We start from the raw sequence: 16,009 nt of genomic DNA, 5'->3' as shown, positions 1-16,009 counted from the left end.
CTCCTGTTTCCCTAAGACACACCAGTTTTTTTACTGTTTCACCCCATCAGAAAAGACTTTTAAAACAAGTTTCTGTGGAGCAAGCGTTTTTGACCAGTAAATGATCTATTGAAGACATCAGCCAGTAGTGGTGGAGTTGCTCTTTTCCTTAGAGAACGGGAACCACAACCCTGATTGTCGACAGTTAGAGAAAAGATAACCCAGGCAATCTGTTTGCATGTGCAGTGGTTTCCTCTCTCTGTGTAAGCTCCGTAAAGGAGTAAGCTGTATCTAATGCCAGCATGTGAAAACAATCCAAACCCTCAACTATTTTATGGGCCAAGGAACAAGCTGCACAACCGAACTCAAGTCTGTCTCTCATTCACAAACATTAGAGGAGAGAGGGAGAAATTTGGTATTGTTCTAACAGTCATCAAGAACTTTCCAGTTAATTATATATCAGAGTGCTCCCTGGAGAAAAACAGGCACTCCTCAAGCAAAATTCAACTGATTTGTTCTAGGGGATTTGCTGTGAACAAGTTCACATGGTCTCTAGGCCTCTAATTAGTTGCAGTAGGCAAATACAATTTAATGGCAGAAAGTAAGAGCCAGGATTCGAAAGGGACCTGGATTGGCACACACTACAGAAAGGCAAGAAAGCTGGTGAAGGGCCTGGAGAACAGGTCTTATGAGGAGTTGCTGAGGGAACTGGGATGTTAAGACTACAGAAGACAAGGCTGAGGAGAGATCTTCTTGAAAGGAGGTTGCAGTGAAGTGAAGGTTGCTCTCTTCTCCCTAGTATCAGGCGATAGAATGAGAGGGAGTGGCCTAAAATAGTGCCAGGGGAGGTTTAGGTTGGATATTAGGTATCCAAATAAAATTCCTACTGAAATGAGAGACTGAAGACTGAACTTGTTGCCCTCTTTGGGTGTTTATCCCAGGCTGTACGCTGTTGGTGGACGAGATGGGAGCTCCTGCCTAAAATCAATGGAATGTTTTGATCCGCACACAAACAAGTGGAGTATCTGCGCTCCCATGTCCAAGAGAAGAGGTGGTGTTGGTGTGGCAACTTACAATGGGTTTTTATATGCTGTAGGAGGTCACGATGCACCTGCTTCCAACCACTGCTCTCGACTTTCTGACTGTGTAGAAAGGTAAGGACATTTGGTTCTTTTTTTATTCTTTGTATGTTTTGCATTCCAGGAAGGAAATATAATTCACAACAGCAAGGGAAATGCATTCACAGTTGGAATGTTCCCTGGGTAAAACATGGTATGCTTTAAAAATACTATTTAATAATTGTTTTCCAGTGCTTTTATGATAGCAAAATAATTAACCCTAAAGAGCAAACTTCTCCCAGCTCCCCCTTCTATTTGAGCTGCCCAGGAGCCAGGTAAAGACAGCATAACACGACAAGGTTATAGAATCATAGGACGGCTCAGGTTGAAAGGGACCTCAGAGATCATTTACTCCAACCTGGCTCCCAAGGGCAGGCACATCTCTCAACTAGACTCAGATGCTTAAAGCCTCATCCAGCCTGGCTTTGAACACTCTCAGGAGGGGGCATCCACAACCTCCCTGGGCAGCCTGTTCCAGAGTCTCATCACCCCCCTACTGAAGAATTTCTTCCCAAGAACCAGTCTAACCCTGCTCTCCCTCAACCTCACACCACTGATACTCTTGGGTCATTTGGTGATAAACAAGGAAAACAGAGCAAGTATTGGGCTCCCTGTGGTGAATAACAATGGCTATGCTTTGTTCTCACTGTGATGGTTTAAAACGTGGAATTCACTTGAATTTATACTGGAAATTGGCTGACTACCTATAGAAAATAAAAGCAAGTGGTATAAAATGATGCCATGCATTTTGTGTCACAAACTTTTATCAGCTGTGTGAGATATTTAACTTCTTTTGCAGCAAAGTTTTCTGAAAACATCCATTCTGACAGGAAGGAGAAAACAGAAGCCCTTATGGAGAAAGAATGGAAAGACTGAAACGAACCTTGCTGAGTCAGCTGGTGGCCATGCCATTATTCCCTCAGGCCTCATTTATATTGCATTCATCGTTTAATCTGTCATCAGAAAGTGAAAGCATGGGATTTTTCATGCGTTTGAAGACCCCTCTAGTGGCCACAGCAGACTCTTTGCTACATAATTACACTAGTTCATGGTGTCAGCTGAATTACGGCACAGGAAAAAAGAAAACAGGTTGTTTCAATTTAAAACCTGCTTCTACAATGTCTGTTTCTTAATTTGATCCCAGGTATGACCCTAAAACAGATGCTTGGACGACAGTGGCCCCCTTGAGCGTACCCCGGGATGCTGTTGGAATCTGTCCTCTGGGGGACAGGCTATATGCTGTTGGGGGCTATGATGGTCATACCTACCTGGACACTGTGGAATCCTACGATGCTCAAAATAACGAGTGGACTGAGGTAAGAGGAAGAATTGTCTAATAAATAATAGGGATTCTTCCTGCAGACAGGAAGAATTGTGTCCTAATCAGGGAGGTTGTGTTGCAAAATTGCCACTGGTTTTGTGAAAAAAGATAGCTAAGGATGTGGTGGTACTGTAAAATAGTGGCTGCCTCTCCTCAAAAATAACTGCAAACAAATTCTCAGACTAAAGGGCAAAGGAACCGGGCTGCAGTCATGGTGTGCTTGGAGCTGGAATGTCTGTGTCAGCAATGCCCTCTGCTGGGGCACCTCCAAGTTTTTGTACTTATCATCATCACCAGAGGAACACCTTTAACTGTCAGGATCATTTTGTAGCTGCACAGCCTGTGCTTTTGGAGCACAGGGTATGAAAGCTTTCACGAAAGGTAAGCACAACAGCAGCCACGACTCCTGTAGCTCTCAGTGGCTGCTAGAGCCTTTTCCCTCGAAGCCAAAGCTCTGGGATTAGAGCACCAGTTAGCTTTCTATTTTTTTTTCCACAGTACATTACATTGAACAAACAAATGACTTTCCTTTAATCTGCAGATTCTAGGCCTATCCATATCAGTCTACTCAAAATGTTTCCTCCTTGTTCTTCCCCTTTTTCCTTCTCTTCCTTCTCCCACTGTTCTAGGAAGTTCCTGTCAATATTGGAAGGGCAGGAGCATGTGTTGTTGTTGTGAAGCTGCCCTGACCACTATAAATACTGTGATTCTAAAGCGAATGGAGTTTCACGAAGACTGAGTCAGGAAGATAAGAATCACTTCCAGAAAGCACTGCAGACTCTGCCCATCGTAACAGCCCTCAATTACAGAGAATACTTATTTCTGAGCCATTGTGCTATTAAGCACTAAAGTGTCTTCCTGCACTACAGAAATCAGAGAGCTTTGCATAACTGAATGATTTTAATACATAAAAATTCAATAATATGTTTAAATGGTTGAATTTGTTACAGAGGTGTACCTGTTATTTATAAAAGGCACAGGTGTATAAGATTTCACACACATTTTCCTGTACTATACTGACAGAAATGCTAATGCTTAGAAAGAGCTTTTATGTTTGAAGTAAATGAAAATGTGTAACAGACAAACAGCTCCAACAGAGAACTACACAGAAGGAAGTATCAGCCCACAGCTATCACAGGCAATAAAATAGTCTTTGCAGAAATAATTTCAGTTCTGTATTCAGAACCCCCCAAGTCAGAGAAGCATAGAATTGGCTGCTCTTCTACCTCTGGCATGGCTAGTACTGTGAGAGTACCCACTTCAGAGAATCACAGAATGGCCCAGGTTGGAAGGCACCTCAGAAGTCATCCAACCTCGCTGCCAAGGGGAGGGACACCTCTCAACTAGACTCAGCTGCTCAAGGCCTCATTCAACCTAGCCTTCAATACTCCAAGGGAGGAGGTATCCACAACCTCCCAGGCAAGCCTATCCAAGTCTCACCACCCTCATACTGGAGAACGCCTTCCTAAGATCCAGTCTAATCCTGCCCTCCCTCAGCTTCAAACCATTCTCCCTTGTCCTGTCTCTAGACACCCTTATGATACCTTTAGGATCCCTTCAGGTACTGGCAGGCAGCTCTAAAGTTCCCCCAGATTCTTCTCCAGACTGGACACTTTCAGCTTCCTCAGCCTGTCCTCATAACAGAGGTGCTCCAGCTCTTAGATCATCTTTCCAGCCCTCCTCTGGACTCACTCCAGCAGCTCTGTGCCCATCTTACGCTGAAGACACCAGAACTGGAGGCAGGATTGGAAGTGGGGTCTCACAAGAGCAGAGCCAAGGTGCAGAATCCTCTCTTGTCCTGCTGCCCACACTCCTCTTGATGCAGCCTAGGATACAGTTTGCCTCTGGGCTGCAGTTTACAGAACTGAATAGTGCAAGTGCAGAGACAGTAGGGCGAAGGTATCTCCACGTCATTAAGTATGTGCCAATACACAATGCTAATATAGCCTGCAATCACGTTCACAGTGCATAGAGGTGATGATTTACTGCTGATCAGTGTGTCAGGTTATTCATGGATTTGTCTTTGCCTACTAACCCTCTGTCAGTACACGTTAGACTAATTTGACTATTCTTGGGATAATCACCATGCATTAAACTTTAGAACAATCATAGAATTACATTCCTTGAATACAGCCTACAAAATGGAATTTTTATATCATATTGATATGACAATCTTTGACCTCAGCTGAAGATTCCCAGCTATGTCTCTGTACAGTAGAAATATGGTAAGAAAAAGCCAGATCCACTGTGTAACATTGTTTGCCATTCATATGTGCATGTTTATGCTTCATTTTAAACTGAAGGGATGTCAAGAATCAAGAGGAAAAGAGCACATAACATTCCACATGCATGTGGTTTTCTCCTTGTGTGCCAACTTTGAATGAAGATTTTGTAAACCATTCCAAATGTTGAAAGTGTATTTTAGAAGAAGAATGTATGTAAGATATCCTATATTGTAAAGCACAAAATTTGGACAGTACCTACTCTAGTGTTTGTTACATTGTTTTGTCAGTACCAGAGAGAGGAAAATTCTCTGCAGGTGTAGACTAACTCTCCTGGTAGAATACAGTGTTTTCAGAACCCAGCAATATGCTATTTTTAAATGTTTGTAGTATTAACCCTACTGAATGCTTCTGAAAATGAACTCTCCTAAGCTTATTTATAAAAAGAAAACCATTTTTAACTTTAAAAATCAATTATAGCATGCTATATTCAAATAAAGTTTACTTTCTCTGCTAAAAGTATTTAGACCATATTTTAATGACTTTATGGAGTGTATTTGACATGTGTTCAAGAAGTATCAATCTCATTTTTGCACTCTAAAAGAACACAAGATCCTGTCTTAATGTCCTCACAGCATCTGGTCCAAAGGAACAAAGATTTACCTTCCTTCTAGCATTTCTTTTTAGATAAACTTCATAATTTTTCTTTCTTTGAGTCAAAAACAGAATCACAGAATCAGAATGGCTTAGGTTGAAGGGACGTCAGAGATCATTTGCTCCAACCCCCCTGCCATGAGCAGGGACAGGTCTCAACTAGACTTAGATGCTTCAGGCCTCATCCAGCCTGGCCTTGGACACCCCCAGGAAGGAGGCAGCTACAATCTCTCTAGGCAGCCTATTCTAGAGTCTCATCACCCTCCTCCTGAAACCCAGTCTAAACCTGCCCTCCCTCAGCCTCAAACTATTCTCCCTTGTCCTGTCTCTAGATACCCTTATGAGAAGACTCTCTGCAGCCTTCCTGTAGGATCCCTTCAGGTACTGGAAGGCAGCTCAAAGGTCCTGCCAAAGCCTTCTCTTATCTAGGCAGAACAGGCCCAGCTGTCTCAGCCTATTTTCATACCAGAGGTGCTCCAGCCCTTGGATCATCTTTTTGGCCCTCCACTGGACTCATTCCAGCAGACCTGTGTCCTTCTCATGCTGGGCACACCAGAACTGGAAGCAGTATTCCAGCTGGCGTCTGAGTAGATCACAGTATCACAGTATCACAGTATCACCAAGGTTGGAAGAGACCTCACAGATCATCAAGTCCAACCCTTTACCACAGTGCCCAAGGCTAGACCATGGCACCAAGTGCCACATCCAACCTTGCCTTGAACTGCCCCAGGGACGACGACTCCACCACCTCCCCAGGCAGCCCATTCCAGTGCCCAATGACTCTCTCAGTGAAGAACTTTCTCCTCACCTCGAGCCGAAATTTCCCCTGGCGCAGCCTGAGGCTGTGTCCTCTTGTTCTGGAGCTGGCCACCTGAGAGAAGAGAGCAACCTCCTCCTGGCCACAACCACCCTTCAGGTAGTTGTAGACAGCAATAAGGTCACCCCTGAGCCTCCTCTTCTCCAGGCTAACCAACCCCAGCTCCCTCAGCCTCTCCTCGTAGGGCTTGTGCTCGAGGCCTCTCCCCAGCCTCGTCGCCCTTCTCTGGACACGCTCAAGCATCTCAATGTCCTTCCTAAACTGGGGGGGGCCCAGAACTGAACGCAGTACTCGAGGTGTGGTCTGACCAGTGCAGAGTACAGGGGCAGAATGACCTCCCTGCTCCTGCTGACCACACCACTCCTGATGCAGATCAGTTACCAATACCATCATGTGAGGAGTCCCTTTCTATGAAAGGAGCTCACACACCACAGCCCTTGGCAACCTGATCTACTTAATAGCCTGAAGCATTTGTAAATGTGAGGTAGGTGCTAACTTTCTCTCTCTCCCCTGAATTCTCTAGAAAAAAGGGGTCCCACAGTACTGATTTGTTTTATTTCCCCCCCTCTATTATTTGCACAGCAGTGAAAACTCATGTGAAGGGAAACTAGCAACTCACAAAAGGACACTGGACACCTAATAAGAAGACAGAAGAAATGGGGAGAAGCTGGAGATGTTTAGACATGATTAGGTGAAAGGAAATGTTAGAGTGATTCTCTAACGAGGCGTTTCTCCAAACACGAGTAGGTGCAATTATGGAGCACCTTTTCTTGTTAGGTACCCGACAGCTGCAGGCACAGCTGGCTCACTGGCACAGTGTGGGAGGGAGCCATCCTCTCTTATCTCTGACCCTGTACTTCGCTGGGTTTTTCACTGGGGCGCTTGCTGACAGAAGGATTATCATTTGTGCCACTTCTCTTTTTTCTCCTCAGCCATTCATGCTTTCTTTCTTTTTAAGTCCTAGGCCTTAAATTACCCTTTTTCCTCTTTGGACTAGGTGATAATCTCTACATTAACTGGGCCAGCAGCAGTATCTTATCTAACATAAGGTGTGAGAAACAGAGACATCACTTACTCCATGAGATCAGTTATGGGAAAGACTGAAAGTTTATCTTTAACAACTATTCTCTAGCTGCCAGTCAGCGACATTAAGGCAAAGAGCTCAAGAACCAACCAGGCGAGAAAAATCCCTTCCATCACTTTAGCTGCTTCTCCAACGGATCAGGAAATGATGCCTAAATGACAGACACCAGTAGACATTTGTTCCTTGGACAACTCACTGTCCAGGTATGAGCATAGATCAATGCTTTATACTTAATAATGGAAAGTGTGTTTGCATGTTACTCCAGCAGGAAGCGTAGTACAAAACACTTCCAGTTTCACTTGGCCTCTTGGATGAGAGAATGAATCTGTTTTAATCAAACTCAGTGGCTGAAAAAGGGCTCAGCTTCCAGGAACTGAGAAATTGCTCTAAATTTAGCTCAAATTATTGCTGCAAATTGAAAGTTACAATAAGTGTTGAGGAATGGGGAGAGGATGTGAAGAGCAGGAAAATTTTAGACAAGACTGTCAGACTGAATACAAACTCAAGGGTGGATATGAAGAGTAGGACAATTTTGGGCAAGGCTGTGTTGGATTGGATACAAACTCAAAAGTTCATGTTGGTGATTGCAAGAATTTTGGCTTTTCAAGGCAGGATTTCTCCATGGTACAGTTGTTATCTGTACCTGTGTCTGTAATTTATGTGTCATTTCCTAACCCACTGGAGAAGCAGTCTGTGACATTCCCTTTTTCATTAGATGTAGGCAGAAAAAAACAAACAGGAAAGAAAACAAACCAGCCAACCTTGGTATGTGGACAACATAAGTCAGAGTGCCTTTGAAATGTCAGAGGGTAGACTGACATTCTGTTAGCAGGTTATTGCTTTATCTGCTTTACCACAGGTAATTGTGGTGCAACAAGATTGTTTCTTTGACTTAATAAATCTGACAACAGCAGTGGAGTAAATTACAACTAGAAGATACAACGTCCCACAGAACAACATCTAACTTTGCCTGCACTCATGTCCTCTGTCCTGGCAACTTTTTCTCCTGGAAATACACCTTTCTCTGAACTTTACAAATCTGTTTGCATACAATTTTTACTTTTTCTGTTTATGGGACTTGTAGAGGTAACTTCCTTGTGTGTGTTTTCTGGTTGGGGTTTTTTGTTCTATTTTCTATAACCACTGCAATTTGCAAAACCGCTACCCTTTGGCCACATCATTTTCAACCTTAAAAGCATCAGAAGTGTTTATTTATTCTATTGCAAACCAAATCATCACCAAAACGTTACAGTATCCCTGTAATGTATTGCTAGTATACAGTCCAGAAAACACTTTGTAATCCAAAGGGCAACACAGAGAATCTGAAGAATAAGTAAGGTAAAAATCAGGTGCAGCTTTTAATTTCTTGCATAAGAATTTTGCCCTACTGATCAGTGTTAGATATCTTAGAGCTGCAGAAATAAAGGCTTTAATAGCCTTTCTCAGCGTTTTTCCATCTGTAGATTAACATGAGACCTTTTTATCAACAGGGTCACACATATTTGATTTTCTACTTAGTATTTTCTCATTGTTACCTGGCTTGTCACAGAATTAGAGTTACTTGGAATCTGTCTGAATTTTTCAGCCAGACAAGACAGAAACTTTTGAAGCTGAAACCCACTTCCTAACAAACCCAGTTCTCTCTCTCAGCACATGCAATACAAGTTTGCCCATCATCTGGTGCTTGAAAGGTTCGGTGAGCAATTGCATAGCCCTGAGTTCAGTTTGCAATGCAGCGTTTGCTCAGAAGATGGTGGTGTGTGACAGGTTTTAGAGAAGCTTGGCTCTTCCAAGAGAATATGAGGCCACCTTGTAGCAATATTCATCCTTTAAATATACACAAACTCTTCCCTATTTTGTAATCTCAAGAGCCTACCACATTTTTTGTGAAGCTGGCTTCCATTCCTGCCCTTCCACCAGGTGCAAACGCACATGCTGCTGGCTTGAGAGACGTTTTGGGATCAGTTAGAGCAAAGCACCTTATGCATGTTTCCAGCACCACAGTTGGGTGCCACTGGCCCTGAGCCTCTCCTGTGGTTTTGGCCCATTGGAAAAGTTGCTTATTTTTAATTTTGCTGAGCACAATTCATAATCCCCTTCTCTTTAGTGGCAAAGGCTCAGCATGGAAAGCTGATGGCATATGGACAGACTGATGAAGAGAAGCCTCTGTTTTCCAGCTGTCCACTTAGCCCACATCGAGTAGCCAGCTAGCCCACACCGCCCACACCACCCTCCCCTGACTTCACTCAGATGCAGCCCTTGAGAAGGGGCTGTTTTCTAAGCAGGAGATGCCCACAGTTATATGTATATATACATGTAATAGGAAATGTTCTTCTACTTCCCCATTTTCTATACTAGGACTGGCATGAAAAGGGACAGAGGAGAATAACTGCTTTATGTGAATGATAAAGAAACACAACCTTGTTGGTTTCTCCTGCAGGGTATGAACTAAGGCCTTCTTCCTTTCCTGTAGCAGTGAAGAGAGAGACTGCTCCCACAGACCAGATACAACTTTCCCAGGATTCTCCAACAGCCTCATTTCATCTTACCTCTCTCTAAAACTATTTTACTGCAGCTTGCTTTCACGCACACAAATGCTGTCCTTCTATCACCTAAAATTAATATACAATTCAATTCTATCACTTCTGGAAGTAAAAAAAGTGGTTCTGAAGTACAACATAAAAAAAAAATTCTCCAGCTTATGAATTATTTATTTACAATCAGCTTTCTGTGGTTTATAAGATGGATCTAAATAAAAATAGAAACAAAAAGTAATGTTGGGGAAAGTGAAGTATAACACCACTTGAAAACTACCCTTTCCTCCACTGTACTTTAATCAAAGGGATAACCATTACTGACTTGTGCTGTCAACTCAAGCAAAGTCTGAGGGCAGAGATTTTCATTATGCCCTATCTGTGTGAGTAAAATACCATAAATGTATTATAAGTCCCTTAGGCACCACCAGTACTGTACAGCAGATTTTGCATTAGTTTGAGGGCTTTGTCCCCTGCAAAGACATTGCCTCAACAGTCACAACTGTGGGACAAAAAGAAATTCCAACGTGCCTTTATTTCTGGGGTACAAGCAACAGAGACAGAAAGAGATCCAAACGTCAAAATGTTTTGATGTCTCTGCTCTGCAAACTGCTCAGTCTCCAAGACAGAGCCAGAGCTAGTTCTTGGATGCTGCTGTTCCCGCTAACAACCTCAGTGCTTGACTCCTTCATTCTCCCCTCCTCCCTCACCCCACCAGCCAGGATCTTTCTTCCAATTTCTTCCCAAAGCAGCATCATTTCCCTAGGGACTGGCTAGGCTGTTCCAACCATTATTTGCTCTTCTATTCTCACAGGCTACTTAAACCCAAATACCCAACCCTTACCCTCCTCAGACCTCTACATGTCAATTTCTTGGCTTTCCTACCTTAGAGTTTTTCCTTCTAAAGATTTAGCTCAGTAGTTACAGGGCAGTGCTTACATGGAAACTCATGCAAGAGGAAATAAAGTCAGTTATCAAGACAGCAGCCCAAGCAGGAATAGTTTTAATTTCAAGCATTCAACTGGAATTTAATCTTTCTTAAAATAAAAGATAAAATCAGCACTTCTAGATGATAAAAAAAAGCCTCTGTGTACATCTCCTGAACAACTGATGATAATTGAAAACCCACATTCTGCCTGACATTTCTGATAAGAATTGATTATCAAAGACCTCATCAGTTTCTTTCACTCTGCACTGTTTGCATTGAACAATAGTAAATAAAAAGCCTTGTGATGATTGTGTCTTTACAACCTTAAGTATTACACTGACACTCAGAAAAACATGTGCTTGTCAGATTCACAGCTCACTACAGAAAGAAAAATTCATTTTAATCACACTCAGTAATCAGATGCTTTTGTGAAAAACCAGGGCCTGCAGCTGCTCCATGGAATCAAACACACTTTAAAAATAAAGACAGAAAATCAGGGTGGCACATTTCCCCCAACAACAACACTGCACACACTGCATTAACTGTATGCTATAAAAATGAGAAGGACTGGAGAGAATAGGTCAGGAGCCAAAACTAAAGAGTAGGGGGGAGGGGAAATCCACACAAAATGAAAAACAGAGTGAATAGTCTAGAATAACTCTGAGGAACCTCTCAAAATCCATTTCCTTTCTTAAACACAATAGAAAAAGCCTCATTCAATCATAGAGTCAACCAGGTCGGAAGAGACCTCCAAGATCATCCAGTCCAACCTAGCACCCAGCCCTGTCCAGTTAACTAGACCATGGCACTAAGTGCCCCAGCCAGGCTTCTCTTGAACATCTCCAGGGATGGTGACTCCACCATCTCCCTGGGCAGCCCATTCCAATGCCAATCACTCTCTCTGCCAACAACTTTCTCCTAACATCCAGCCTATACTTCCCACACAACTTGAGACTCTGTCCCCTTGATTTAATACACTGAAGTAAAACTACCATGGAGCAATAAAGCTGTGTGAGTTTTCAAGAGCATTCATTGCAGGATTTCTTCCCGCCAACTAAATAATTTTGTCAGTTGAGAAAGTAATGTGGTGTTTGGAGTCTGTTTCACTCTATACTTAGTATTTTGGAGAGGAATATTGCATATATATATATATAGAGAGAGATATATTAACAATTCTAGCATGTAGACATAGAGCAATGGAGTTAAAATACAGAGTGACCAAATGCCAAGAGGATTTTATTTCATTTAAGTGCCAAGAGAACACAAAATGCCATAAAATTTTCTTAAATTTCAGATGTCAGCCTCAGTTTCTGTGAATTTCTCTTTACCTATACTTTCTCTGTTAACTCCTTGTATTTGTTCTTTTTTTGCTCTTTTGTACACAGTTGAGCCTTTTTTGTTTGTTTTCTTTTTCTCCACCCCTCGACTATGTTGTCATAAAGACCTTATAATTCTCTCAGGACTGTCAAGTTTTCGAGCCCTCAGGAGACAGATAGAATGCAAGTTCCACTACATATGTTGGCATCTTGTCATAAATGTACTGTAGCTAGAGATGAAAGAAAACTTTTGCTACAGTTATTTCAGGAATATTGTTTGGAACCTGATTCAATAACTGTCACTATCTTGAAAGGTTTATGGTCTCATAATTTATTTCTCTCTATATATTTTATTACTATTTAAACCAAAATCTTTCCAGGAAAACAACCTTGAAATGTCTTTATGTTTTCTAATCAATCACTTATTTTCCCTCATAATAACTACTAAGGCAACCTATTTTTTTCCACGCAGTGCATGTTCATCTCATCTCAAATTGCTTGGCAAAATTACATTAAAGCAAACAGAGAGAAGAGAAGAATTTGTTATGAGCTCTACAATACCTCACATCCAGCCTTGACCAATGCAGTCTGGTTTCAAGAAATAAAAAAACTTACTGTGAATTGAATTAAAGTTTATTTGTTTCTAAATGTACTGCAGAGTGGGTTTATTCTCAAATGGTCATTTGAGAGCAGACACTGGTAAGAGTAAAAACAGAGGATTGCATAGAACTTGGGTATTGAATGATAGTTACAAATTAAAATCTTTTCTCTTGAATTAGGTTCTTGTTTTTCAGATGCCAGAGTTAGTGGCTTCCAGAGGAAACTGTTAAGGACACCAGAACCAAATAAGAAGACAAAACCAAAGCTGAAATAGCCAATGCTCCCCTCAACCAATCTGTAATAAAACACTGCATTTAAAATCATTCCCTATTATTTCCCAGGTGCACATTTTGGACACGCAACAGCAGCTACATCAATGACTGCAATGGAGCACAATGAACGACCAACAGAGCACTGTGATAGCTGTAATGCCTCTGAAGGGAAACAGCAAACAGCTTTTTAAAAGCAACAGTTAGAGCACGTTTTAATGCCTTTTAAAAAAATATACAGAGATATTGTTAGAATCAGGAAAAAAGGATCAGGGATCTAAAAGATATTCTAGAATGAAAATATACCTTTTGTGAGGGTGTATTACAAGTTTGTCTCTTCTGCTGACAGAAGTTCATTTACTCTTCTATTATCAACCGCTGTTTAGGAAAATAAATTCAAGCTCCACAATTCATGTAGAAGTAAACCTCTATTATAAACATCATACCATGCCTCACTGCTAGGTTTCATGGCCTAGGAAAAGTACAGGGGGCACATCTTAGGGCAATAACTTCAGCTTAAAATTAAGTACTTGAAATTCTAACCTGGTGACGTTTTTACCTTTTCTGCAGTCTATTGCCAGCCTCAGCTCTACACATCACAGTAGTAAAATAAAGAATAGTTAGTTAGTTTATTTCTCAGTTTTGCAAAGCTGAACCACTGAAAAGATAAAGTTGTTGTTACTATGACCCAAACTCTTCTCCCTTATCTAAGTAGATATGTGGCTCATGTTTCCAGGTTTGAGGTATGAGTAGATTGTAGATGCTAATAATGATTAATACTAAGATAAATATCTCTATATATGTGTGCCCAGGATCAGGAACAGTGTAACCAGTAGGACAAAAGAGGTTATTCTGCCCTGTCCTCAACACTGGTCAGAGCACATCTTGAGTGCTGTGTCCAGTTCTGGGCTCCTCAAGTCAAGAAAGATGTTGAGGTACTGGAACAGGTCTAGAAGAGGGCAACAAAGCTGGTAAGAGGCCTGGAGCACAGCCCTGTGAAGGGCAGCTGAAGCAGCTGGGGGTGTGCAGCCTGCAGAAGAGGAGGCTCAGGGCAGAGCTCATTGCTGTTTGCAGCTGCCTGAAGGGAGGCTGTAGCCAGGTGGGGGGTTGGACTCTTCTGCCAGGCACTCAGCAACAAAACAAGGTGACAATGCCTCAAGCTGTGGCAAGGGAGGTCTAGGCTGGATGTTAGGAGGAAGTTGTTGTCAGAGAGAGTGATTGGCATTGGAATGGGCTGCCCAGGGAGGTGGTGGAGCCACTCTCCCTGGAGGTGTTCGAAGAAAGACTGAATGGGGCACTTAGTGCCATGGTCTGGTTGATTGGACAGGGCTGGGTGATAGGTTGGAAGAGACTCCAGTCCAACCTAGGTGATTCTATGATTCATTATAGGTTAGCTGATAAAGACAGGGTTGTTAGATTTCTGTGGTTGTAAACCCAGATCATCCTACTGCATAATTCTTTAGCTTAAGAGGTTCAATAACCAAAATTTCACTTTAAGACAACTTGAGCTTACTACTTTGATATTGGTGTTTTTGGACCATAAACTGAAACAAGAAGACCTCAACCAGCATGAAGCTCCTGACTGAAATGAAACCAAAGACAAAAGAAAAGCAACTTGTTTGAAAATGATCACACCCAAACTGTGTGTGTTTGATGGCATTCCCTAGAGTGTGCCTCACAGGAACCGAGCACATGCTAAGACATGAGCTTTCCTGTCCCCAGCCAGCCTTTCTTCCAAACATGAGAAAGGAGGGGCAACAAACTATTCTTCCAATAGTGGTGTTAAAAGATCTGTTGTTTTAGTAGAGATCACAGAATCACAGATTGTTAGGGGTTGGCAGGGGACCAGCAGAGATTGTGGAGTCCAGCCCCTCTGCCAAAGCAAATCACCCAGATAATGATGTTGTTGAAAATAAGGATGTGTATGAGATGAGGCTGAAAGGAAGAAAAAGGGAGGAACCAATAAAGCAAAATTAATGAACTGAAAGAAAAGGACTCCAGGTGATAAATAGCCTGTATAATGCCCATATCCATAGCTACACTTGTTACAGTATAGATCAGAGGCTACAGGGCCAATTGTGCACCCTACCATGACTATTCTCTGCTCTATTTACCATTTCAGTATTTATACCCTCTGCTTTTCGCTATTATTATTTCCTCCTCCTCTGTTGAATTTTAAACACTCTTTTAAGCTAAACATACAGCATCATAGTTTTGATATGGTAGAGAAATACCAGACTATTTCTGAGTCATGAAAACTGGATAATTAGTTTAGCTTCCTGATTTTTCTAAAAGTTAATTATTTATATTCTTATTGAGGTATTTTCTTTGATTTCAGGATTTTCACCCCTTCTACAGCTGTCCTAAGAAGCAAGTGGACGTTTTCACAAATCGGCCAACAGCTATTCTGAACACTAAAACACAGCGAGGAGAAAAATATCTGCTGGAAAGAAGGATAAACAGAAAGGCTATCAGTGTGTTGAATCTCCAGAATCTAACTACTGTGTAAACTCCTAAAGTTTATAGGCCTCTAAAATCATCACTGCCGAAGGAACAGCAGAGTGAAACTCAGTCTGTAACTGCGGAGAACTAACAAGGATCAAAGGAGAACAAACAAGCAAACAAATTATTTGAGAAGGATCAACAAACAGAGAAATGTGACATGCCTCTTGACGTCTCATCTTTATTAAGCAATACTGGAATGATCAATCTTTCAAGCTGAGATAGCAAACTATGATTGAAATCATTCAATAGAAATGACAAAACACTCAATATATGCTGTGTGCCTTCTGAATGAATGACCTTGGGATTTGCTTTCATTTCAGTAAAGTTTGCATTGCATCAAACACGATATCCTTGGAACTCCTTACAACTTATAAGTCCTGGCATTTCACCCCTGTCTAGTGGCTTGTAAATGGTCTTGTAATTCAGCACAGACAAATGTTACTTTGAACCTCCCACAGGTGCTCTCTGGGAAAGTCACACAGTCTAGCCAGTCTATCTGTAATGGCACTCCAAGCTATTTTTACAAGGCAAATCAATTTTAGAATATAGTATTGAATTACAATATCAGTAATTTAATTTCAGCTTGAAAAAATACCACAAGCAGCAGACTGTTTGGCTGATGGCATCAAGGAAGAGAGGAAGAAACTGCATTTGAACACAAG

General features: G+C 41.8%; 1 protein-coding gene across 1 annotated transcript in view; it reads left to right on the top strand.

Moving 5' to 3' along the window:
* The window catches only part of KLHL4 (kelch like family member 4), a 39,317-nt gene extending 34,158 nt beyond the window's left edge, over positions 1 to 5,159 (top strand). The window contains exons 9-11 of the mRNA XM_064158953.1: positions 921 to 1,133; positions 2,242 to 2,413; positions 3,048 to 5,159. Coding sequence (XP_064015023.1) covers positions 921 to 1,133; positions 2,242 to 2,413; positions 3,048 to 3,107 — 445 coding nt within the window. The 3' untranslated portion in view covers positions 3,108 to 5,159. The remainder of the gene's footprint in view (positions 1 to 920; positions 1,134 to 2,241; positions 2,414 to 3,047) is intronic.
* Positions 5,160 to 16,009: the final 10,850 nt, after the last annotated feature.

Source organism: Pogoniulus pusillus, chromosome 19 (assembly GCF_015220805.1).
Source record: "Pogoniulus pusillus isolate bPogPus1 chromosome 19, bPogPus1.pri, whole genome shotgun sequence".
Lineage (NCBI taxonomy): Eukaryota > Metazoa > Chordata > Aves > Piciformes > Lybiidae > Pogoniulus > Pogoniulus pusillus.
This window is presented reverse-complemented; position numbering and strand designations above follow the sequence as displayed.